Source organism: Sparassis crispa (assembly GCF_003851025.1).
Source record: "Sparassis crispa DNA, contig_000008F, whole genome shotgun sequence".
In the NCBI taxonomy this organism is placed as follows: Eukaryota; Fungi; Basidiomycota; class Agaricomycetes; order Polyporales; family Sparassidaceae; genus Sparassis; species Sparassis crispa.
The window spans coordinates 1,471,612-1,496,609 of NW_020939755.1; the positions used below are offsets into that span (position 1 = coordinate 1,471,612).

At 49.0% G+C, this 24,998-nt stretch overlaps 7 protein-coding genes across 7 annotated transcripts; 5 read left to right on the forward strand and 2 right to left on the reverse strand.

Moving 5' to 3' along the window:
- Nucleotides 1–299: 299 nt before the first annotated feature.
- On the forward strand, nucleotides 300–1,344 carry SCP_0905100 (Protein AIM2; the record flags this gene model as incomplete). The annotated part of the gene is made up of 6 exons (XM_027761743.1): nucleotides 300–327; nucleotides 377–403; nucleotides 468–589; nucleotides 648–968; nucleotides 1,034–1,210; nucleotides 1,270–1,344. The coding sequence occupies 6 exons, from the start codon at nucleotides 300–302 to the stop codon at nucleotides 1,342–1,344; spliced, it is 750 nt and encodes a 249-aa protein (XP_027617544.1).
- A 373-nt stretch (nucleotides 1,345–1,717) lies between these two features.
- On the forward strand, nucleotides 1,718–4,022 carry SCP_0905110 (predicted protein; the record flags this gene model as incomplete). The annotated part of the gene is made up of 4 exons (XM_027761744.1): nucleotides 1,718–1,997; nucleotides 2,047–2,154; nucleotides 2,208–3,130; nucleotides 3,189–4,022. 4 exons carry the CDS (start codon nucleotides 1,718–1,720, stop codon nucleotides 4,020–4,022), a joined length of 2,145 nt encoding a protein of 714 aa, XP_027617545.1.
- Nucleotides 4,023–4,360: 338 nt separating this feature from the next.
- SCP_0905120 (hypothetical protein) lies at nucleotides 4,361–6,474 on the reverse strand (the record flags this gene model as incomplete). The annotated part of the gene is made up of 20 exons (XM_027761745.1): nucleotides 4,361–4,368; nucleotides 4,420–4,519; nucleotides 4,580–4,727; nucleotides 4,784–4,808; nucleotides 4,871–4,928; nucleotides 4,984–5,011; nucleotides 5,068–5,127; nucleotides 5,199–5,227; nucleotides 5,294–5,299; nucleotides 5,353–5,404; nucleotides 5,453–5,468; nucleotides 5,523–5,534; nucleotides 5,591–5,615; nucleotides 5,669–5,703; nucleotides 5,762–5,787; nucleotides 5,992–6,090; nucleotides 6,148–6,161; nucleotides 6,215–6,256; nucleotides 6,307–6,343; nucleotides 6,392–6,474. 20 exons carry the CDS (start codon nucleotides 6,472–6,474, stop codon nucleotides 4,361–4,363), a joined length of 903 nt encoding a protein of 300 aa, XP_027617546.1.
- Nucleotides 6,475–8,142: 1,668 nt separating this feature from the next.
- Nucleotides 8,143–10,678, forward strand: SCP_0905130 (predicted protein; the record flags this gene model as incomplete). Its single annotated transcript, XM_027761746.1, has 16 exons — nucleotides 8,143–8,224; nucleotides 8,284–8,308; nucleotides 8,397–8,462; nucleotides 8,526–8,850; nucleotides 8,904–9,039; nucleotides 9,099–9,203; nucleotides 9,262–9,343; nucleotides 9,393–9,480; nucleotides 9,532–9,633; nucleotides 9,689–9,707; nucleotides 9,760–9,808; nucleotides 9,868–9,977; nucleotides 10,032–10,116; nucleotides 10,177–10,333; nucleotides 10,384–10,603; nucleotides 10,659–10,678. 16 exons carry the CDS (start codon nucleotides 8,143–8,145, stop codon nucleotides 10,676–10,678), a joined length of 1,671 nt encoding a protein of 556 aa, XP_027617547.1.
- A 188-nt stretch (nucleotides 10,679–10,866) lies between these two features.
- On the reverse strand, nucleotides 10,867–12,689 carry SCP_0905140 (Squalene synthase; the record flags this gene model as incomplete). The annotated part of the gene is made up of 5 exons (XM_027761747.1): nucleotides 10,867–11,175; nucleotides 11,232–11,357; nucleotides 11,411–12,017; nucleotides 12,069–12,283; nucleotides 12,474–12,689. 5 exons carry the CDS (start codon nucleotides 12,687–12,689, stop codon nucleotides 10,867–10,869), a joined length of 1,473 nt encoding a protein of 490 aa, XP_027617548.1.
- Nucleotides 12,690–12,965: 276 nt separating this feature from the next.
- On the forward strand, nucleotides 12,966–13,379 carry SCP_0905150 (hypothetical protein; the record flags this gene model as incomplete). Its single annotated transcript, XM_027761748.1, has 3 exons — nucleotides 12,966–13,075; nucleotides 13,129–13,203; nucleotides 13,259–13,379. 3 exons carry the CDS (start codon nucleotides 12,966–12,968, stop codon nucleotides 13,377–13,379), a joined length of 306 nt encoding a protein of 101 aa, XP_027617549.1.
- Nucleotides 13,380–16,134: 2,755 nt separating this feature from the next.
- On the forward strand, nucleotides 16,135–24,869 carry SCP_0905160 (Serine/threonine-protein kinase tor2; the record flags this gene model as incomplete). Its single annotated transcript, XM_027761749.1, has 33 exons — nucleotides 16,135–16,248; nucleotides 16,298–16,430; nucleotides 16,481–17,025; nucleotides 17,077–17,278; nucleotides 17,334–17,436; nucleotides 17,489–17,682; nucleotides 17,736–17,857; nucleotides 17,912–17,987; nucleotides 18,033–18,233; nucleotides 18,283–18,520; nucleotides 18,571–19,015; nucleotides 19,071–19,307; nucleotides 19,355–19,972; nucleotides 20,022–20,125; nucleotides 20,179–20,464; nucleotides 20,523–21,268; nucleotides 21,321–21,431; nucleotides 21,480–21,657; nucleotides 21,708–21,998; nucleotides 22,052–22,241; nucleotides 22,291–22,454; nucleotides 22,504–22,704; nucleotides 22,755–22,910; nucleotides 22,960–23,097; nucleotides 23,149–23,254; nucleotides 23,318–23,455; nucleotides 23,508–23,755; nucleotides 23,809–24,162; nucleotides 24,216–24,378; nucleotides 24,427–24,528; nucleotides 24,583–24,648; nucleotides 24,699–24,804; nucleotides 24,854–24,869. 33 exons carry the CDS (start codon nucleotides 16,135–16,137, stop codon nucleotides 24,867–24,869), a joined length of 7,092 nt encoding a protein of 2,363 aa, XP_027617550.1.
- Between the last annotated feature and the right edge of the window lie 129 nt (nucleotides 24,870–24,998).

The window sequence follows — 24,998 nt, forward strand, 5'->3', positions numbered from 1 at the left end:
ACGGCGTATCTGTTACGATCTTAAAAGTATAATTGATCGCTTAATTATGGCATCACGTTCTACGATACTGCGCGCTAACGCGAGCTTACGCAGAACGCCCCTCTCGCAGCCATTAATTAATATTCGCTGAGTGGGAGGGCTCTATTTTTGTGGCATAATCCAGTGGATCTCTCTTTTCGCCTCGTTCTCACCGTGTCAATCGATGACATTGGAAGTATGATGCCGCGGTAGCATATGACAAGCTTGGTAGCAGACACCCCTCTCCAGTTCTCCCCTTCATCATCGGAGCCAACTACATTATGAGCTTGTGCGAATACTGCGTCACCGGTATGTTCCCCTTGCCTGATTTCACTGAACCCTGCTGATAGGAGCGCAGGTGTCATTCACGAAGGTGTCGCTGAGGGTGAGGCTCTATATATGCGTCTCAATTTGTTGTGTGTAGTCTCGCTGATGGACCCGCACATTAGGTAAATTCGAGAAGGTCGGGGGCATCGAGTGCTACGTCGCCACTCCAACCAAGGATTACGCCAAGGATACAGTCATCCTCCACCTGACCGATCTCTTCGGTATCCAGCTCATCAACCACCAGGTGCATCTTCTCCTCAGAAATTCGATGACGGCGTCTAACTTATGTTCGACCCCCACAGCTCCTGGCGGATAGCTATGCCCGTAACGGTTTGAAGGTGGTCGTTCCGGACATCCTGTTCGGCGATGCAGTGCCCTTGAGCGCGCTCTCCGGTGATTCGGATTTCGACTTCGATGCGTGGCTGGGAAATCATGGCCCGAATGTCATGAAGCCTATCGTGGAGAAGGTTATCACCGCGCTGAAGGCTGAGGGGGTCACCAAGTTCGGCGTAATCGGATACTGCTATGGTGCGCGAGGCGCAGTGGATTTGGCCTTCCTTGGTGTCCCGTCCGCCGTCGTGCTTAACCACCCGTTTTTGCTGCAGATCCCTGCAGATCTGGAGGTCAGAACAATTTGTATTACCTTTTCGCTCTCCTTGCTGCTAATTGCTAGTCGAATGGTCAATAGAAATACAAGGAAGTTTCGAAGGCCTCGTTGCTGATCAATAGCTGCGAGACGGACCCGATGTTCCCCCAGGATGCGCAGGCCAAGGCGGATGAACTCTTCGCATCTGGATTTGCACCCGGATACAAGCGCCTCTTCTGGGAGGGATGTGCCCATGGCTTCTCCGTCCGTGGAGACCTGGTGCGTAATTGTTGTAGAGTACATAAAATAATCGCTGGATGACATTTGTCGGTTGATAGAGTGACCCCAAGGTTAAGGCTGGCAAGGAGGGTGCATTCAAGGAGGCCGTCAAGTTCTTCAAGAAGCACTTATGAATGCGGTTGTATTATAAAGTATGAATCGTATTTCATGTTGCGATGTATACTCTATATATTATAGTAACAGCTGGAAGACAGACGGTCGAATGTTCAACTTGAATGCTTTGCCGCAGTTTTGTCGACTCGCCGAAAGCGGGCCTGGCCGGGACCCCATGATATCGTGCTCTTCGGCGGATTATCAGGGGTCCTGGTCAAGCGTCATCTTGGGTGCCTGGTGCGCTGCGAGTATTGTGACACGCGCCTCTCGTCTATGTCTCGGCCGCAAGTCGAAACCACAATAATATGGCCGTTGTATCTTACTACACTGGCGCTGATATAATTTCAATTCTTGTCGGCCATCCTCTCCTGTTTACTTCCATGAACCACTGCCATGTCTGATGAGATGCCCTCCTGGCGAGCCCTCGCGAGCGCGGCGTCGCGTTCCATCAAAAGTTATGTCTCCCAGCGCGACTTCAAGCGCGCTTTCCCTGTGACTCGAGACGTACGCGCGGACGGAGACAGGTTTTCCAGAGTACAATCATGGGGCCAATGGGCGGGGCAGAAATTGCGTCGGGGCTCACAGAACGACGGTTCTGCGATCGAGAGGGTATCTCTGTTCCCCGGCTGGGCGACCAGAGAATACCACCATGTTCAGGACAACACCGCCAAGAGTGAGATGAACGCGATATAGCACATTCAGTGACTGACGCTATATCGTAGATGGTACCCCTTTTGACGTCGAGGTATTCGTATCGGGTTTCGCTTCTCGTTCAAGCGGGCTAGGGTTCGGCAGCCGATCAGGTAGAGCATTCCTGAGAATAGCGAAAGGTGCGGTGCAATGCGCGCTCATACTGAGTAGACATTCATGTCCATATACACAGGATATGCTGCATTGCCGAAGCTTGCACCAGTTGGCGTGCCAGTGATTAGAAATGCCACCGATTCACGTGCAGTCGAGGATTCGAACCTATACTTTCCAGACGAAATGGATGAGGGCGCAATAGCTGAACAGCTGGATAATGAAGTCCGTGACTTGGACCCTCTCGAGGAAGACGGAGCAAGTTCCACGGCCGCAGGCCTCGCTGAACCCATGTCGTTCTCATATACCGGTGGCTCTCGTAACCATCCACTCAATTCTCCCGCATCTCCGAATAGTATCCCAAGACCAAAGACGCCCGCACGATTTCTCACTGCTGACCTACAAAGATGGCATGCAAATCTGGAAGCGCGCTTATATCCCTTTTGGTCGTCCGCACTGTCCGCTCGAACTATCCGCGTGTCTCTCTACACCATGGACCCCACAGTATTTGAGTCAGACAACCAAGCAGCCTGCTCTAATGCTGCTGAAGATGGCATAGAGCGTCGTCCAATAGCTGTTCGGGATGTATTAACAGCACCCGATGGCTTCTTCCAGATCAAATTCAACATACCGTGGGATACAATGTGCACTCACCCAGGAGCATTAGAAATCGCTTTTGGTGATGCAGCGTTGGAATACAATCTCTTCATTCTTGCGGAACTGTTCCCACCAATATCGTCTACCCCATCCGCCCATACAACTGTCCAACCTCCTCGATATTTCCCTTATCCATCGGCTACGACATCCTTGTCTGTACCCTTAACTTATTCGTCTGTTCGTGTGCTATCCGATATCGATGATACTGTAAAATTGTCCAATATGCTCTGTGGAGCGAGAACTGTATTCCGGAATGTGTTCGTCAAGGATCTTCGGGACAGCGTAGTACCAGGTATGGGAGACTGGTATATGCGACTGTGGAACCGCGGCGTTCGATTTCATTATGTCGTAAGCCTTGTATCTCCCCTCTCTCTACTGAAGGAAATCCTGACTTGTTGTGTTGCAGTCTAATGGGCCTTTCGAACTGCTGCCTGTCCTTAACGACTTCTTCCAGTTGTCACATCTACCTCAGGGTTCCATTAAGCTCAGGTCATACGCCGGTCGATCTCTCTTCAGTGGCCTGCTCTCCGCACCGTCCGTGCGGAAACGAGCAGGTGTCATTGATATACTGGATAGCTTCGCGACCTCGCGCTTCATGCTCGTCGGTGACTCGGGCGAGCAGGATTTGGAGCTCTATGCAAACATTGCCAAAGAGCGACCTGACCAGATACTGGCCATCTTCATACGTGATGCCAACCCATCCCAAGACTCGGAAGTAGCAGAGGGTGGACTGAAGCCCCTGGACGACCCCACTGGCGTTGGAATATGGCGGAGAGACTCCGACTCGGATAGCCGCTCATTCTCGTCCCCCGCAAGGCGCCCACTATCTAAGTACCGCGTGCGGAGCCCTGTGCGGTCCTTGTCGGAGATGCCTGTGAGGTTCTCAGTGCACAAGCCGATGAGGACGTACTCCGCGGACGTGCTAGCGCCGCTGAACAAGACAGCGAGCGGATACTTCTCTCCTTCGTTGCAGTGTGCTTCCCCCGTGTCGGAGGAGCCGCGGCCGCTGGAAAGTCCCTCGGTCACGCCACCTATCAGCCGCAGGGGATCGCCAAATTACGAATCACAGTCTTCCAGGGGTCAGATACTTATGTCGGATTCTGAGAAGAGAAGATATGATTTGCAGATACGGGTGTATAGGGCTAGGCTAGAGGTGCCGAGACATATTCCTCTGCGTGTCTTTCGACAACCTGAGGAATGCGTCGAGGCTGCTGCGATGCTTGACAGGCTACAGCTATGAGGACAATGGTGTTTTATTGCATAGATTACTGTATTACATCGGTGGGTCCTGCGTAACGGACGCTGTAAGTACTTATTAATAATCATCCCGATTTTCATTCCGTACTTATGCATAGACCCCAATGATCTGTTTTTGTAGGACTCACATGCTCCGCAGATAACGGTGAACGGCCCAAGACATGTGCCGCTGTCGGTGTTTCCGAGGTCTATCTATGTCAATGATAAGCACACACTATGTACAAAGTAAGCAAAGTCGAACCTCAGGAGTAATGTATGCCGAGCTCTAGAGAATGGGGTACAAAGTGTACTATGCAACGCACCGGAATAGCGTGACAATAATCATCGTACTGCATGAGGGGTCAGCGCATAATTTCCCTCCTACAGATGTAGACACGTACCTTCGGATAGGATGGGTTTACTACTGCCTTGCAGCGGAATAGATATCCTCGTCGACGAACCATGTGATGGTGGTCCCCTGGTTACCCCGCCCATTCTGGTCTTGATAGAACAAGATGTTAGTTCAGACATCCCACATCACAGCGCAGGCTTATGACTTACCGACGAGAGATCAGATTCCCGAAAATCGCCGTCTGCCTCGCTGTTGTTAATATTCGGGCGTGTGGCTTTCGTATGCTGGAATTGCAAGTCCGTGAGGTCCTGGATGGAATCTGAAGGGCGGCTCGAGACGGAATGCCTGCTGTTCAACCTGTTCCAGATGGTCACTTTTCCCGCCGGACTTCACACAACAACGGAGGGCCTCACGTAGCCAGTATCGCATTTGCGTAAGCTGTGACATACAACGGTAGCAGTTAGGATTATTGGTGATCGTTGATATGCTAGACGACAAACCTTTTGACAAGACGGCATTGAAAGCTTCCAGGATGAGAGTCTCGGGAGCGGCGAGATTCTGGGTACGAGATCAGACTCCCTAGACTGTCGGATCAAATCCTTTAGAATCTTACCACTATTAGGCAAGCTATACTGACAAGTCTGAGAATATCGAAGTTAACGGAGTGTGACAACGACATATCCGATAATTCACTAACGCAGGGAGCAGACCACTCGTGACGGTGTACAGGATCAACTGATCGATCATCCTGTCAGTCCTAGAGACGCACATACTGCCAAGTAAGGGAACGATCGCAGGATTCAGTACGACCCATTTTGTAGGACTCACTGTCTAGCTCCGGTGCGGGTCATGTACAGCTGCAGACAGAGCGTAGCAGTGATGAAGACATCAACCGCTATTCAGACTACGAGCGCAGCAGTCACCGTCCACTGCATCTGTTTGTTACATGGGATGTTCAAGAAAGCTAGGTGGGGGAACTGACGTGCAAATCCGAAAATTTCAGCTCTACCTGTGCGCCTGATGTATCACGAAGTCTGTGGAGGGGTCAAGCACCTATCTGCCACGGGTAGCAGGTTATTCACCCATAGTATGAAGCCACTGGAGGCACAACTCAGTCGGTGGGAGGTTACGAGAGGTTTAAGGGCAACGTACATAGTGCTAGCACTACGAGTGACCGTCAGATACATTATTCTAACAGAGCTACGAAGATGAAAACACACCATAACTCAAAATCGAGAGGAGCACCTGTTTGAAAACTACTTAAGAGATAATAATAGCAGACAACATTATAAACTTACAAGTGCAAGTGCAAGAGGAATAAGTTTCTTGTTCACTATTGTTGGAGATCTCAGTGCGAACGAATAACCACAGACCATGATAACTGGTCTTACAGCCCCAAATCCTATGGCACAAGAACCTACAAAGGTATCAAGATCAGTGTTAAAGCTGCCAAATATCCGCGTACAAATGCACGATGAAGGCAATCAATCCCTGGAGCCAGAATATTGTGTGAGCAGCTGAGCCAAAAGCACCAGAATCTAGATGCTTCTTAGATTGACGTCTGTTTACGTCGTCGTAGTTTTTGCACTGCTAACTGGAGTCTAGAGAGCATCAGACTTACCAATCCACAGTCTCCAGCACCAACGGATTCATGAAGTTAGTAATCATGTAGGTGTAAGCTCCATGCGAAATCATTGCCAGGGAGAGCGTATCAAGGATCCTGACTCAATAACATGAGATTATGGCCACTGCGACGGTGCTTCCCACAGAAGCATACCATAAGGAGAAGACCTATTGAGCTTCTAGTCAAGGAGTGGAAAGGGCATTTAATGCGAAGATCTTACGAGTATCTTGAGAAACAGACCGTCCCTTGGATAATTCATGTACTGCGAGCAGAATAAGTCCGAACGCGGTTGTTATCGAGAAAAGCTATTACATAGAAGATCGTCTGCAAGGTTGTGAATCCATGGAACCTTGACAACGGTAAGCGTAGGTTCAGCGACGTTGGATGAATAACTTACATAGCGGCACACACTACGCCGATAAATATCGGTCCCAGGATGGGATTGAGATTGATACTAAGCAGGGGGACTGTGGCAGCCATGGTGCTCGTGGGACTGAGAAAGTCCGGACCTGTAAAGAAAGGATATATATGTGGCAAAGAGCGCTCTGATAACCGCCAAAGTTTCATGAGCTCGTTTTCCTGGCACGTCTACGGCAAACAGCGAAGAAGTCTTCAAACGCCAAGTCAAGGCAAAGCTACCTGATTCCCCTTTGCAGAGGATCAGAAGCAACTGGTTCGCACTATAAGAGCCGTAGTGCAAAGTTAGCATGTGCTCCACGCCATACTGGAGGAATACGAACATTGTCACCGGCCGGTTTATACCCGCGAAGACATCCATGATCCCTAGACCTTTACAGGATGACCGACACCGCATTTTCACGTTGATTATTCAACGCCTCGATGGAGAGCGTCCCAAACTAGTCATCCACAGCGAGCTGTGCCTTGTTGATATGAGTTATGTATCAGCGCTCAGAATCTGACCAAATCGTTACGCTTGATTGTCCAATAGTACTAGTGCCCTTCATATCGATGGACCGCCACTTCCACCTGGCCGCGATCGGCCATTTATCGCGTTTACGGTGCCAGGGTAAATAAAGGGGAAAAAACAAACTTTCGCGCGCAGGCTGATCTCTGTGAATCATCGACTCTTCATCGAGAGCACACCTTGACCGACTAGCAATTGCCATACATGGAAGATGATCGGAGATAGTGTTACGTAATAACCCTTCGTCGCCAGTGCGTTGATGTTGGTTCAGACAAATACCATGTCTGTAATCCACAGCCCGTCGTAGGAGACCTCAGCTGCCAATGAGCTCGTGCCGTGGACCTGTCTCTTCTTAACCCTTCTTCGTCGCTACTTTCGCAGACACTACACAGGTACATACGGCTACTGCACACGTCACGTCTATGCAGTCTTTTAAGTCCGGGAGAATCAGCGTAGTTGGAGGTTTGAAGTCCTGACCCCACATCTCCATTCTCAGAGCCCAATATCCTCGTCTGGTTTGACATCGGTAGTGCAGTGTGCGTGCGAGTGTCGCTGCGGTACGTCCAGGGTTCTCCATTCATAACAAAAACCTCGTCAGCTTCAGGTTGTTCTTCTATGTTTACTTACTATACGTCGGTTGCAAGTCGATGCAATTAGCACCTGCGTCGTGAGTATCGTTTTCTGTCTTTGACCAGGAAAAATGTGCCGTTTACGAGGCACATGTATTTGCCTTTAGCAGAACCCATCCTGTCTTATCGGTGCAGAGTGTAAAACGACCGGGTACATGCGCAATTACTCGTATACAGTGAGTGCTAAGTTAAACATCTGGACTGTGCTATCATCCAACGATCTAATTGTTCGCCATGTTTTCAGGGGCGCCACGATGATAATTGTTCACTGCGTCATCTAGGTGACCTGTGCGTGGGCATTTTCCCTGCGGTGGTCCTTGCTAGTAGTCGACGAATGAAGCTTCTTATTCTGTGCTCAGCTCAAGAGTGCCGGTCTCTCTGGTGCATCTTGGGTGCATCATCTTCGAGTGTTTCTCTAAATAAGCATTGAGAGGATTACGGCGGGCAAACTGATGACAGTGATTACTCCCTTGTTTACCCTGCAATTTATGTATAAAATCCATGTCCTCCGTAGTACAATATACAGAGTTCCGTAATGGGTTTCGCTACTACTTCCGGCGAATCCGAACTTGCTCACCGCCCATCATTGTCAACATGTCGGAAGGTCCTTCAGATCCAAACAGAGAATCCACCAACGCTAATTACAACTCTCAACATGAAATACAATGGGGTAGAGGTATTGAATTCACATGTACTCCAGAATATAGCTAAAAACTCTATTACTCGCTGCCGTAGTTCTGATCTGCGGCGGTACAGACTGGTGGGTGGTTGCAAGCTCGTGCCCGCGCGCGTAGGGCGGGCTCCCGACCACCACTCTAACTTCATATTTCACAATGCAATGTCATTAGGCCCAAACTAGGTCGCAAAGACCGCGCAGGAGGAAGCAAGAAAGTGCAGGACGACACCAGTGTCCCGTTGGTTTCTCTGCGATGTTATTTCGGAATACAGACTAATTGAGAGCTTGAATTCATTCGCAGCGGCCCTGACCTACTCGAGCCTCATATCCTGCGCTCCCTCAGCAACGTCAAGGTAGTATCTATACATACCTCCTGTGTGGGGTGTCACGTTGTCGCTCTAGATATCGACGGAGTTGCATGGTTGTTTGGACGCAACGAGCGCTCTGCTTTGGCCGTGGCGGGTGTCGATGTAATCTCAGAAAACGAACCTCTCCGCTTGACTCCCCACGAGCTCGGTGCTCCTAAGGGAACACGTTTCGTTTATGCAGGATGTGGAAAGAACCACACGTTGTTGGTTGGGAGCGATGGCCAATTGTGGACTGCAGGTGCAAATAACATGGGACAAGTATGTGATGCTACTGACGTGGTATTACTCGCATTCTCATCGTCTTCTGCCAGTGTGGTCATCCCGTTTGCCCAGAAGTTGCCTCGTTTAAGCTTGTTCACTGGCCGAAACATCTTAGTGTCAAGGAGCATGTGGTTGCGGCAGCAGCGGGAGTAACATTTTCCATTGTTCTTACCCAGGGTGGCAGAGGTGAGTGTAAATTGTGGACCATGCTGACGGTGGATTGCCTTCATGTCCACACTCTACAGTGTACTCTTTTGGCAGTGGAGAGAAAGGTCAGTTGGGGAATGGAAAGACAGGAGAGCATATCGTAACAGCAGGCAAGGTAGCCTTTGACGTTGAACACGAACCAAGTATGTTCACCCCGGCACCTACGCTGCCCTTCTGTGGTTGATGCTGATCGGCATCCAGTCCTGGTCAAAGGTCTAGAGGACTGCAAGATTGTAAAGATTGCATGCGGTCAACAACATAGTGTGGCGCTTGACTCTGAAGGGTTCGTGCTCGTCCTCAAGTATATGCTCAACACCAACGTCTCGATTTAGACTGGTACATGTTTGGGGATACAACGGCTACTGCCGCCTTGGGCTGGGGAACCAACAAGACGTGCTTATTCCAAAGATTGTACCTCAGGTAGTACACCGGGCAAACTTTCAACGGCGGGGTTCTAACGCGTTTGTCTAGTTTGCAGGGCCGAGCGAGATGTCAATGGGGGCAGATGTTATTGCTGGCCCCTCCAACACAGTTGTCATCGACAAGCAGAGAATGTATTGGATGGCCGGCAAGGTGCGTCCGAAAGTGTCCTTCTTGGTACGGGGAATCTCATGCTCTCATATTTCAGTGGAAGAACACTGGAGACGGTACGCCCGTTTCTTGTTAGTGACGAGTGTGCCGAGTTCATGGCCTTCACAGGCTCTTCCGGACAGCCTTATTCCTCGTTCCGCTATTTGCAGGATATAATGTCAGTGCTACTGAACTATCGTCATAATGTTACTGAACTATTTTCTCTCTGTATCTTAGGGGTTGTAAGATTACCTACGCCAGTTGTGGAGGCGTGACGCATTGGGCGCTTGCTCCGGATGACGATGGTAGTGTGATGACCATAGCCTTTGGACAAGGTGCAGCAAATGGTAGATCGCTCTGTTTTCCTCCCGATAAGCAGCCAACTCATTTCCACGTCGCAGGCGAACTGGGTTTGGGACCGAACGAACCGAAGAGTCAGACGAAACCTACACGGCATCAGCCTCTCATTGGAATCGATGTCTTCCAGTGTGTCATGACTGCAGATACCGTGCTCATGTTCTCATCATTGACGACATGACCCTTTAGGATTGCTGCGGGCCAAAATACAACTTTCTTCCTTGCGGGGCCGAATGAGAAGATGTCCAACTTACCGAGGCATCCTGTCGACGTCGACGCACCTGAGTTGTGCGTCCTCTGCAACAAGGATAATGGAGATGACGATGCACCGTTGGAATGTGACAAGGTCCGGTATATCCGTACTAGGCTCTTTGTCAGTGCTGACAAGAATCCCAGTGTGACCATCCCTATCATCTGAATTGTCTTGATCCTCCGTTGGATGCGATACCGGACGGCGAGTGGTTCTGCCCTGAGTGCGAGAAGGCCTTGATTGGCGCTACAGAGAAGGGCGGTGCAAAGAGAGCTGGCAAGTTCAAGGGGAAGGCCGTCGAAGAGGAAAAAGCAACCGCAAAGGCGGGACAGAAGAGAAAGGCACCTGTGAACTCGAAACCGTCAGGCACGTTTCCATGCATTCTCAGTCCCGTCATCTTACTTAGGTTCTCGTTCCGCAGCTTCGAAACGCAAGAAGTAGGCCAGGAGTGGTCAAGTTCTGTGACGAGTAACCACTGGGTTAGTTTTTCTATCCATGTAGTACTGTGACAATCCAGCGGCGAAGCATATGGATGGCACACTAGTAGTGTACAGACATGAGTAATATACAGCCTAGGGTATCTCGTACGGGATCCGATATGAGGGAAGGGGCAGCCGCTCGATGTCCGTTCATTCCTGTCCTATAAACTTGACAAGGAGGAAGAAGCCACCCACGCCAACTGCAATGATGAGAGCGAATACCGCTCCAATGAGCATGACCAATTCCCAGGTGGGCAGCTCTTGAGGGGGCCTTTGATTGTGGAGGTTGACACCGGTCTTCCCACTAATCTCTTGCACGCGCTTCTGTATCTGCATCTCCTTGTCACGTTTTTGGGCCGCCTCCATAATCCGATAACGGGCGTCCGAGGAGTCGAACGTTTGGCCACTGGGTCTCATTTGGACGAAGGAAGGATAGTAATGCTCGCACCACTGCTCAATCTAGCGAAAGGATAAGGTTATTTGACCCGAGGTCCATATTACAAGGGAGATCATACCTTGCCACAGGCGATAGACAATTGGAGGAAGCTGGGGTCTTCTGGGATAGCCTTCTGGTGAATTCTGCGTGCATAATCCCGGAATATGTATGCCACATCGCGGGGATTGGACGACCGCATGATCAACTACACAAGCTGTGGAATTAGCGCACACAGCCGGAAACGAAAAAGCGACTTACAGATGCGGCTTCAGCTCTGCGGATTTTGATATTTCTCTGGAACATGTCATAGTTCATGAAACAGAGACCAAGCGTAGCGATAGCCATGGTTTGCGGAATTGCGCAGAAGTTAAAAACAGTCTGCGTCTTCAGCAAGCGTAGGTAGTCGAGCGAGTCGACTGCATGCCCTAGTACGTCTACAACCATTCCACTGAGAGCCCACAGCGCCTGTTGCTCGTTGCCAGGCTTGTACATGTCTTCCATATCCTTGAACGCGGGCCGTCCGCAGGCAGTACCATAGATCTCTCGGCCCCAAATTTCGCGTGGCCAGAAATACCGCCGCTCCTCGACGTCCTCGCGGTAGTCACGGATAATGTTTGTCTTTTGCAGCATTAGACCCATGGAATTCGCCAGTTCAAGCTGCTCGCCCAGCCATGCAACCTCCTTGCCGGACGCAGACCACAAACGCGTCAGTCCTTCACCGACAATACCGGCGACGAAATGGCAGTAAAGGTCGTAGTCAGCAATGGTCTCCAAGTAGATCGGTTGCGTTAGAACCGCTCTATGAGCGTAGTCGGCCATGCCAATGCCCATCTTTTTTGTGGTATCAACAATGACATTCCGATATCTGAGCGGAGGTTAGTCGACAGGTACATATCGGTCATCACATGTTGCGAACCTCTCCTCGACGAGATTAAGCTCATCACTGACGACATTGAACTCAACCAGCACCTGCCTGTCCTTCTCCCCTGGGCCATTCTGTGTGAATGTCCACCCAGGTTTCATAGCGACGACGTGAAAGGTACGGAGTAATGGCTGCTTCGTTTCATCCAGTAAAGTCATGTCGTCCTCAATAGTATCGAGGGCGCGTAAAACAAGATAAAACAGACATATCTGATGAGAAATATGCAATCAGCATGCGGATCCCTTTTCATGATGCGGGACCAGATGCATCCATCCCAGGAGAACTCGTTGCGCAGCGATAAGTACACGCAACTCGTTAATGGCGACAGAAGTGTCACATACTCGTCCGGAGAAAAATGCAAGACAATGGTAGCACTCGTCATGGCGTATGCGAACTCACCACCCTGGCCAAATCCCCGTCCAGCTCCTTAATAACGCCAGCGAAGCTCCTGCTGGTATCGTCGAGGAACTCCCAACACCTCCTCATACTCTGGCGGTCCCATCCTGAGTGCTTGAGCTGATTGGGTGCAGTAATGTCACGCGTCCCTTCGTGCCATAGTTTGTACTGAAGGAGAGTGCGGAATTCGAAGGGATGGGTAACAAGCAGCGCCAGCATGGAAAGAGCACCCATATTTATACAATGACTGGTACGATACCAATGAGCTGAAAAGAGTGCCCTAGGACGTTGGGACGTGGTGACACAGATGCGAGTGTGCACTCCCACAAAGCAGACAGTGGTACGATTTATATATACGCGCCCAGAACCGGCCCGCGGCCCTGACCGAACACCGTTCTTTTCCTCCGCATTTTGAGGGTCTGCGCTCCAGCGATCGATGTAATCCAGCTGCTTTTTCGTGTGTACAGGACGTTTATCTTGACTCTTCAAAGCTTCATGACCAGACAGTACTTGCAGCGTGGCAGCGTGAGTTTGACCACCATTTCAACTCCGTCCAATTGCAGGACCTGCCATTTCCGTCTCGGCAAACGCCCCAAGAACAGACAGTGAGCACCATTGATATCGATACTGCATGTTGAGGATACTGACTGGCATGCAGGCATCTTTTTGTGTGTGCTACATCCTACCACGAACGGTCGCAAACTCTGGTAGTGTGGTCTTGGTACCTCAGATCGTAAATTTCGATGTATTCCTCCTACTATTGTAACTGAGAATGAGCATCTGCACAGGACCCTAAGATACAGTCAGCATTATCAAGATCATGGATGCTGCGACTGCACCTCCACTTCGCATCCAGGTGATTCAATCAAGAGGAGTTTCTTCGTATGCCGCACAAGCTCGTGTGCATAACTTCCTGGCACACTTTCAGGATCGCAACAGTGCAGTCAACGGTGGTGATGCAACCATTTCTGCTCAGCTGCAGAAAGTAGTGGATGCTTTGCATGAGAATCATGGTGCGAGAGAGAGGCTGTCAAAAACCATTGTCTAGGTGAGTTTCACCTAGCAGACTTTCAATAGACTTACCTTATGTCTGTTATATCTAGTAGTCCTCTAGAGACACTGCTCTGATTTCACCCAAACATAACATCTTCCAATTCATTATACAGTCATTTACTGGTCCTTGAGACACTACTGGTCCTTGAGATGTTCAGCTTTTTCTCACTTAATTCTTAATTTTTTCCTCCGGAGTTTTTGGCAGTATATTCCAGTACTATGTATACTACTACTGCAAGCTGTGAAGTGGGTGTAGTGAAGTGGATACCTTCTGATCCTACAAAATATAGGTATTTGGGCCAAAACTGAATTTTCATAGCAAGATCTACAATAAACAAGAATACCTGCCACCATATTTTTGCTGAGGAAAACATTAATATACCTTTCAGCTTCATGATCAGCTATTTTCCACACAGATTGGTTCAAGAACTTGTCCACAGTGCACTAAGAGGCTGTCTGAGACATTTCTTATCAGGTGCGCAGTGTCACAAAATCACACTTTTAGCACCATCAATCTCAGAGGATGTGCAAGAGGACAAGGAGATGCACGATTAGATAGGTCAAATCCTGCTATATCGGGCAGGAGCACACCATGATGTGACACCATCTCAAGGATGTGTTTGTGCACTGATAACAAATTTTGACACTGATCACTTTTGATATCCTGCAAATCCTCATGATCTATCACATATACCTCCAGGTAGGACATGACAACGATTGAGACAGAATATCCTCGAGAGAAACTCCGAGACTTGACAAAATTTAGGTGTCTCAAGGACCGGTAAAAGACTGTAGTGTATTTGATTGGCACATTTATTGGCATTGATGAAAATCATCAAAAACCAATCTGACCAATTTCAACCCTAAACTGACAGATCAAAATGATCTTGGAGATCATATGGCACTATTCAATTTGAGGAAGGGTCAGATTATTATGAAGAAAAGTGCATTGTAGAGATCAAACATGCTGAAATACATGTTCAACAAGATATGAGAGACACACATAAGAGAATAGATAAAATACTAGGCAAATGCTGCCTGATGTTGATGATGGCCTTGCTTGCATGAACTTTAGTAATAAGAAATGGATTGTGTTATAATATCACTGAAGGATGACAGAATACATGTGATATCAGGAAGCTTCAATGCTGTATATGAAAGTGGGACAAAACCCTCAACCACAATGTTTGGTGAAGAAATCCATTGTTTTGCAATGTAAGCAGCCTGTTTGGTAGAGAATTCATACAGTATGAGAATGTCAACAGCAACTACATAATTCTTGCACAGAACAACAGTTTTCAACAACAAGCATAAAAGCAAGAGTAAGACTTGAGTAGACTGCAAAGGCTGTGAGTCATACATTGAATATGCAGACCAAACCACAGTTATAAGTAGGTTGTAACAGAATCAATCAGCAATGCCATAGAAGAAGCAATTACTATGACAGAAAGAAAACAACAGACAGTACAGCAAACACATAGCACAACTATGCCCACATTCAGTGCTTACAAATCTGAGTGAACAGACTGAACATCAGCTGGGCTGAAGCAACAAAAAGTGTAACATTTAAGTGGGTGGAAAGACCTCACAAGCAAGGTAATAAAGAAAAGAGCTGAAATGATGGGTGATAGGAGCATATGAATTGTAGCAGATGCAAACAGAGGAGGCTCACTAAGAAGAGGAAATGCAGATGAGAAATGCATGAATAACATATACATAGAGGGAACATGAAGAGACTGAAGTCATTGAACAAGTGTGAACAGTGAGCTCCACCAGACAACAAGATCACAGATGACAGGGAAAAATATGCAGAGACAGTGCAACCACCCAATGAAGGCATGCACAGAGTGGATGAGCAAGAATATGTTGAGTGCACATACACAAATTTGTTGGATGGTGTGAGAGTGCGGGCATGACAGGGTTGACAGAGCGAGCACTGCAGGCCCTGATGTATGGACTCTTAATCAGAAAAACACAACACACATAGCCAAGTATTTCTCAGGGAAATACCCTGAAAAAATTCATAAAGTAAAGCACGAGAAAAAACTTTGAAGAAACCATAATGAATTTTTGTGGGAAATACTGTGATTGTCCAATCAGCAGCTGAGAATCACAGTTTCTCCTGAAGAAATACTTTATTCTTTTTCCACAGTTTTTCTGTGTGCTTTACTTTAACCCTTTCTGGAGAGTTTTCTGTAAAAAATACTGGGCCATGCTTCTTGTGAAAGACGGGCTTGCAACGACGAAAGGTACAGGGGCGGACACAGCAAGGGGCACCGACGAAGGAACGACACGCAGACTGCAGGGTTCTGGTGCGAGAGGAGTAAGTTAACGACGGTGCTGGAGTCCTGCTCGTTCTCGGTAGCAACGAGCAAGAAAAATGATCACTTGATGCACATTGCTCGGCGTTTGCGTATGCGTCTGCTGGGATTTCCGTTCCCTGAACGTTTCGGTGGGTGAACAAGCTAAAAAGTATTGATCGCGCGAAATTCCTTGCCATGACTCGACCGAGACCTGTGATTGGTTGCCTTATTCGTCCCTCAGCCTTTGACCGCTTGCTCTTTGCCACAGCCCCAGCCGTGGATGGTGCTACAGTAGTTGCTTTCCACATATGTCTTCGACTCCCCCTTTACCTCAGACTGATGCCTTGGACGAGATATTCCAGGGATTGAAGAACAAGAATCATGACGTTCGAGTGCAATCCGCTATAGAACTCGAGCGTTACGTGCGTCCTTTCAGCTTATGGCATAACGCTCTTTTCATATTCTCTGTAGGTAGCCACCTCGGTTCCGGAAATGTCGTCAGAAGCTGTGGCGAAGCTGTGGGAAGACACGATCAACCGGAGACTGTTCGATCTCGTCCATAGTCAGACCAATGTCGAAAAGTTGGGAGGTGTACTGGCGATCGGTGTGTGCCAGACGTCATCTTATAGTGTGGCACGTACCGACGGTTTCCAGACCACCTGCTCAAGGCAGAAGCAGAAGGGACGATAGAGTCCAAGCTGAAGCTCTATCGATTTTACAACTATGTGAAAACTCTCCTTCCCAATCCCGACATCAACGTGATGCTGGCAGCCTCGAAGACTCTTGGCAAGATTGCTGCAGTCGGAGGGCCAGAGTTTGGCGAACGTTTCATGGACTTCGAAGTACAAGCCGCCATCAAGCTCCTGCAAGCTGACAAACAAGAACCAGGCCGATACGCAGGTGTTCTCATCTTAAAGGAACTGGCACGCAACAGCCCGACATTTTTCCACTCTCACATCAGCTTGGTCTTCGACAATATTCTGGTTCCGCTGCGTGACGCTCGTGTGATCGTCAGAGAGAGTGCAGCTGAACTATTGGCCGCCTGTCTGGAGATCATAACGCAGCGAGATCGACAGATCCGGAGCCCGGTCTTGTTGAGAATCTTGCAAGATGCACAATTGGGTTTAAAGATGGCGGCACCGGAGGTCATACATGGGTCCTTGCTAACGTACCGAGAGCTGTTTCTGCATGGGGGCATGGTCAGCATTATATGTACTATCCGCAATACCTTTCTCTCACAATTTATTCAGTTCATGAAAGAGAACTTCCTTGACGCCGCTGAGCAAATACTGTCTTTTAAGACTCATCGCGACGCGCTCGTGCGCAAGATGGTTATTACCTTGATTCCAACGCTCGCTGTCTACGACACGCAGACATTCACAGAACACCATCTACACAGAGCTATGGCCCATCTACTGACACAATTAGATAAACCAAATGAAAGATCGTTTGGTACGCCTGTGGTGTCCACGTTGCAAGCAGCCCAAGTACTAACAGCGAATTCAAGCGTTTATCGCTATTGGCCATGTCGCGATGGCTGTGGGTAGTGAAATGAAGTCCTTTCTGGACTCGATCATGACCCACATCAAGCAGGGATTGCAGATGCGAGGGTGATTTCTTACCTCTCCTTTTAGTTGACTCTCGCTCACCTCATTCACCTAGTAAAAAGAACGCGCCCTCAGAAGAACCAATCTTTCAATGCGTCGGCATGCTCGCGTCGGCGGTCGGTCCAAATCTGACCAAGCTTTTGCACGACCAACTAGATTTAATGTTTGCTTGTGGACTCACTGAACCCTTGCGGCAAGCTCTGATGAATATTGCATGTCACATTCCTCCGTTGCTCAAAACTATTCAAGGTAGAACCTTTAAGGCCTCTTTACCTGAACGTCCGTTCACGTGAATGCGTTAGATCGTTTGTTGGACCTCCTATCACAAATTTTGTCCGGGCAGCCTTACAAACCACTGGGAGCGCCTTCTTCTCTGCTTCGCGGCGAGCCTGCAGCACCAAACAGAGATTACACACTCTCAGAGGCGAGTTGCTTACTCTGGCATCTGTTAAGCCACAAGCCTAATTTACCATGACAGGCTACGAGTGCCGACAATAAGAATGCTGAGCTCGTCACATTGGCGCTGACGACGCTGGGCGAATTTGACTTCAGTGGTAAGCGGGTATCTGCAGCATGTAACCTTTCCTGACGTTGTATAGGACATATACTGAACGAGTTCGTTCGTGATTGTGCCTTGCCGTACCTTGACTCCGATTTCCCCGAAGTGAGGCGCGCCGCCGCAGAGACCTGTTGTCGCCTTTTCATTCGGGACCCTATCTGTTATCAAGCTAGTAACCACTCGATTGAGATCATTAGTGACGTGATCGACAAGCTTCTCACTGTCGGAATCGCGGATCCAGGTATTTTCCTTCAGCATTCGTTGCACTCAGTCTAAATGGTTTTCCTCAGATTCTTCGATCAGGCGGACTGTATTGTCGTCGCTACACGAACGATTTGACAAGCATCTTGCTCAGGCTGAGAACGTACGGTCCCTTTTCATCGCCATAAATGACGAGGACTTCGATAATCGCGTGATTGCCGTTGGTCTGATCGGCCGCCTAGCTCTACACAATCCGGCATACGTCATGCCGTCACTTAGGAAGACCCTTATACAACTCCTGACCGAGCTTGAGTATTCCACTGTCACGTATGTTAAACCTTGAACTTCGTCAGCTTTTCGCTGACATGTCCTTTCAGACGCAGCAGAGAAGATTGCACACGCTTATTGACCCTTCTCGTCAGCGCGACTCAGCGACTTATCAAACCATATGCAATTCCAATGCTGCGCGTGCTACTTCCAAAGGCCAACGACAATAATTCAACGGTAGCTGCCAATGTCCTCGCGTGTCTTGGCGAATTGTCTCGCGTTGGAGGAGAAGATGTGATGCCTCACGTTCCAGATCTAATGCAAGTAATCATCGCAAGACTGGCAGACCCGTCGCAGCCTAAACGAGATGCAGCACTTCACACATTGGGTCAGATGTGCTCCAGTACAGGATATGTCGTTATGCCGCTCGTCGACTACCCTCAGCTACTCCAGATCTTGACCAGGATACTGCGAACAGAGTCCAAACCATCCGTGAAACGGGAGGTCATCAAGGTTCTAGGCATTCTCGGTGCTCTGGATCCATACAGGCGTAAGGTCAGTTTATACTCCTTCTATTTTCGAGTGATAGGCTCATCACTTGCCCTTGTAGACCAAGCCGGAAGAGGAGACTACCAGTGAATTGACTTCAAGTCTGGCGAACTCCGCGCCCAGAAACTATAACAGCACCTCAGCAACATCGGATGACTACTATCAGACTGTGGCTATAAATGCGCTGCTTGACATTCTGAAGGACCAGTCCATCAGCGGTCAACACCACAAAGTTATCGAAGCAATCATGTCTATCTTCAAAACTCAGGGTTTGAAATGTGTGACATTCCTTCCGCAGGTTAGTTACTTCACTGCCTGTCTTCATGACGATCTAACTTCTTTTAGATTATACCAGCGTTTACTGCTGTCGCACGCACGTCTACCGCTCGTTTACAAGTATTCCACCTGGAACAGCTTGCTATCTTGGTAAGCATTATCAAGCAGCATGTACGCAATTTCATGCCCGAAGTTTTTGGCTTGATCAACGAGTTGTGGGAGAACGTCTCACTGCAACTGACACTGGTATCACTGGTTGAAGCCCTTGGGAAGGCGCTCGATGCCGAATTCAAACCATTCTTACCGACCATCCTGCCTCTCATGCTCAAGGTATTCGAAGGCGAGCTCAATGACAAGACTACGAACACGCAGATCAAGATCTTCGATGCGTTTCTCACATTCGGTGCCAACATCGAAGAATATCTTCAGCTTGTCATCCCAATTATTGTCAAGACTTATGAGAGGCCTGACGCACCTACCGCACTTCGTAAGAGCGCGGTACAAACAATAGATGGGCTTTCTAGGAGAGTCAATTTCTCTGATCACGCATCTCGAATCATACATCCACTGGTCCGTGTACTGGGACATTCCAATAACGAGTTAAGGATGACTGTTATGGATACCTTGTGTTCTTTGGTTATTCAACTCGGTCCTGACTATGCCATCTTCATTCCTACTGTGAACAAGGTAATGTATATTTTGCTTCAATGTCGGTCGTGTTCTCATTTTCTGCCAGTGTCTGAATCGCAACAGATTAACCCATCCCAAGTACGAGAGTCTAATCACGAAACTTCTCAATGGAGAGCGGTTGCCACAGGAAGCCGGTGCCTCCGAGTTATTGTTTGTTATCCATGTTGAATCTCATCTCACCGATTGTAACATACCTTTCACAGGCTGGGTGATGGATCGAAGGCTCCCGAGTTCTCTGCTCCCGCCGAGGCGACTAAGATGACTGTAAACCAACAGCATCTCAAGCAAGCGTGGGACGTATCACAGATCTCTACCAAGGATGACTGGATGGAGTGGATCCACAGATTGTCCGTGGAGTTCATGAAAGAATCACCGTCTCATGCTCTGCGAGCTTGCATGAGTCTCGTTGATGTTCATCCACCGCTTGCCAAAGAACTCTTCAATGCTGCGTTCATTTCTTGCTGGGGAGAGCTCTACGACCAGTATCAGGTCCTCACCGTAGCTTTATCGACCTCGCTCCTGCGCGCTGACCTTCTTATTTTCGCAGGAGGATCTCGTGCGCTCAATTGAATTCGCAATCACTTCAAGTCTAGCACCTTCCGATCTGGTGCATCGCCTCCTGAATTTGGCTGAATTTATGGAGCACGAAGACAAGGCCTTACCGATTGAGAATCGGACACTTGGAGAGTACGCGATGAAATATCATGCATACGCCAAAGCCTTGCACTATAAGGAGCTGGACTTCTTCTCCGAGACATCACCCACTATTATCGAAGCTCTTATTGGGATCAATTCCAAGCTCCAGCAACATGATGCTGCCTGGGGAACGCTGCTGATAGCACGTGAACAGTACGACGTCAGCAAGCACGAGGAATGGTACGAAAGGCTCGGCAGGTGGCAGGAAGCGCTCAAGACGTACGAAGAGAAGGCTCAGGAAGACCCCGACTCACTCAATATCGCTATCGGCAGAATGAAGTGTTTGCACGCTCTGGGAGAATGGGACGAGCTGGCACAGCGAGTGGAGGAGAACTGGGCCAAAGCCAGTCATGAGGATCGCAGGGAGATTGCTCCTATGGCAGCTGCTGCGGCGTGGTCTCTGAATGATTGGGACTCCATGGAGGACTACCTCGCGACCATGAAGCCCGATTCAGCAGACCGTCCCTTCTACAGAGCCATTTTGTCTGTTCATCAGAACCAGTTCCCCAAGGCTATGACACAGATAGCCAAAGCTCGTGACATGTTGGATCCAGAGTTCACCTCCCTGGTTGGTGAGAGCTATGGGCGATCGTACAAGTGAGTCTGATTTCAAAGATACTATCCGGATGGTAATGAACGATATATGTAGTACGATGGTCCGCGCGCAGATGCTGTCTGAGCTCGAAGAGATCATTACTTACAAACAGTATGCCGATCAGCCAGAGCGTCAGCAGGCGATGAGGAGAACTTGGATGAAGAGGTTTGACTGTCACTTCTTCTCGCTCCTATCGACTGACCATTTGCACAGGCTGAAAGGCTGTCAACCTGATGTGGAGGTTTGGCAACGAATTCTTCAAGTACGAGCATTGGTTCTGAGCCCCGATGACGACCCAGTCATGTGGATCAAATTTGCAAATCTCTGTCGCAAGTCCGAGCGAATGTTCCTAGCAGAAAAGACAATAAACTCTCTTCTGTCGCCGGAGAGGGTGAGTAGGCGCATGCCTCGAGATAACTGTGCTTACTGACTGGTAGACAGTTGCAGCAGCCGTATCGCGAGAACCAGCATGTGAAGGCGCCTCATATTGTCGTGTATGCGCATCTGAAGTTCATATGGGCTACCGGTGCGAGGGAAGAGAGCCTGAGTTACCTTCGTTCGTTCTCTGCCAACCTATCTCGGGCGTTGCAATCGGAACCTGGCAGCCACGCCCAGGTGGACGTCCCGAAACGGAAGATTGACGAAAAGATGGATGAACTCTCGCGTCTACTCGCACGGTGCTACTTCAAGCAGGGTGAATGGGAAGTCGCTCTAAAAGACAACTGGAGCACCGTGCGTTGCACTATACATTCGAGCGCAATTGCGTTTGCTCACTCTTGTAACAGAGGAATATCAAAGACATCTTGCATTCCTATTACCTCGCAACATACTATGATCCAACGTGGTATAAAGCATGGCATACGTGGGCGCTAGCCAACTTCGAAGTCGTTGGATATCTCGAAACTCAGAGCGAGAACAGGACCTCAGATTTGCCGAACCCCGATTTGGCTATGCATATTGTGCAAGCTGTGGAAGGTAAGCCTCATCTCAGGAACATTGTCAGCGAAACTCATTAGTTGGTTAGGCCTCTTCCGTTCAATCTCTCTGAAGAACGAAAATGCTTTGCAAGATACCTTACGACTCCTCACCTTGTGGTTCAAATATGGCGCACAAGAGGAAGTCAGTCATGCTATGAGCAGCGGTTTCACTGATGTTGAGGTGGATACCTGGCTCGAGGTGATCCCTCAGGTATGTGTCACCTTTAAAGTGGACCATCTAGATATCAACGAGATTGCAGATCATCGCTCGGATTCAAACGCCCAACGCCAACATTCGTCGCAACATCAACAATTTACTCAGCGACGTTGGCAGACACCATCCTCAAGCTCTCGTCTACCCCCTCACTGTCGCTTCGAAATCTTCTAGCGCTTCTCGAAAGAGCGCTGCTCTTGCGATCATGGATCGGATGAGAGAACATAGTCCAATTATTGTGGCTCAGGTCTGTTTCGTTGTACGGCTCCCGGTGTCATACTGATCTCCGGTTGGCAGGCGCTACTCGTGAGCCACGAACTCATCAGGGTGGCCATCATCTGGCACGAACTCTGGCACGAAGGGCTTGAAGAAGCTTCGCGACTCTACTTCACTGACAAGAATCCTGAAGGCATGATCGCGTTCTTGGAGCCATTACATGACATGCTGGAGGCTGTAGGTTTCGTGATTTGACGTTACGTTTCTCAGTTAATGTGTTTCGCAGGGTCCTAAAACAGCTCGGGAAACGTCATTCGCGCAGGTCTTTGGAAGAGATCTGCACGAAGCGCGGGAAGCTTGCAAGCGGTACCGAGTATACGGTGAGAACAGGGATCTGGAGAAGGCTTGGGAAATTTACTATGGAGTAGGTCAAATTTGAGTACCAGACCTGTTCTCGGCTAACGTCCCCGACCAGGTTTTCAAGAAGATTGAGAAACAACTACCACAGTTGACAACGTTAGATTTGCAATATGTTTCCCCCGAGCTTCTCAAGGCACGCAACCTAGAACTCGCGGTGCCAGGTGTGTCTTCTTCGTTCCTCCATAGCGTATGCTATGTTCGACATCCATTCATCACGACTGCAGGAATCTATCAAAGTGGAAAGCCGGTTATCAAGATCGCTAGCTTCGCCACGAAATTGACGGTCATCACGTCCAAGCAGCGACCACGTCGGCTATCGCTGAAAGGTAGTGACGGCAAGGACTACCACTACCTCTTGAAAGGTTTGTCGGTTTTCTAACTCGTTGCAGATCATCGCTCAGAGCATCCCTGCAGGTCACGAGGACTTGCGGCAGGATGAGCGTGTCATGCAGTTGTTCAGCCTGGTCAACAATTTGCTCTCGGTAGACACGGATTGCTTCAAGAGACATCTGAACATTCAGCGATACCCGGTCATTCCATTGGCTCCAAATGCCGGTCTACTTGGTTGGGTGCAGGACAGTGATACTATGCACGTACTTGTCCGAGACTATCGCGACTCAAGGAAGATCTTGTTGAACATTGAGTATCGTTTGATGCTACAGGTGATTCCAGCCCGTTACTATTCATGAATTATAGCTGATCGCATGTCTTGCAGATGGCACCGGACTACGAGAACCTGATTCTCCTGCAGAAAATAGAGGTCTTCGAGTATGCTTTGGAGAACACGACCGGCCAAGATCTATACCGAGTTCTCTGGTTGAAGAGCGTCAACTCAGAACATTGGTTGGAACGTCGCGCGACGTACACAAGATCTCTGGCTGTCAACAGTATGGTGGGTCACATCCTGGGTTTGGGTGATCGCCACCCTTCCAACTTGATGCTGGAACGGAACACGGGCAAGGTAGTGCACATCGACTTCGGGGACTGTTTCGAGGTGGCTATGCACCGCGACAAGTTCCCTGAGAAGATTCCTTTCCGATTAACGAGGATGCTCACGCATGCGATGGAGGTGTGTCCGATGGTCCGTCAACTGTGGTGTATGTTGAAGGGTCCTTCCAATAGGTCAGCGGCATCGAGGGCAGCTTCAGACATACTTGCGAAATCAGCATGAAGGTCCTTCGAGATAACAAGGAGTCCCTCATGGCCGTGCTTGAGGCCTTCGTGTATGATCCTCTCATCAATTGGCGGTTGATGCAAACCGATGTCGACGCCCGACGGCCTGAAGGTATGCTCTGTGAACTCGCGCGTGAACTCAAATTGAATTTGCTGCTAGGTGCTAGTACAGATGCCGGGCGCGAACAGCTCGCTCGCGTGTCTGCTTACCCTCAAGGTCCGATACGGAAATTGAAGGCAGATGAAAATGATATTTTCAAAGGTACATTGATTTAACTGTCCGCCTGATGACACGTCGACTGATAATGGAGAGCAGAAGCCCAGGAGGTGCGCAACGAGCGGGCGTTGTTCGTGTATAGTCGTGTGCAACACAAGCTCACTGGTGAGTCGGGTGCTTTTTATGTGCGATTTCCCGTTAATCCGCTACGTCAGGTCGCGATTTCAACCCCGATGTGGTTCTCTCTGTGCCTGCACAGGTAGACAAACTCATCATCCAAGCGACATCTCTCGAAAATCTGTGTCAATGCTTCTCTGGATGGTAAGTCACATCGCGTCCTTTGCAGTAGCCGACGTTGACTCCTGCGTAGGTGTGCATTCTGGTGATGTCGGAGGGATAGACGTTTAGCTGTATTCATATCTCTCACCGTATTTATCACTGCTAACGAACTGTACGTCTTGCTTTGATACTTGCAATATTCCTGGAATCTCCCACAAGTATTGTCACTCATACTG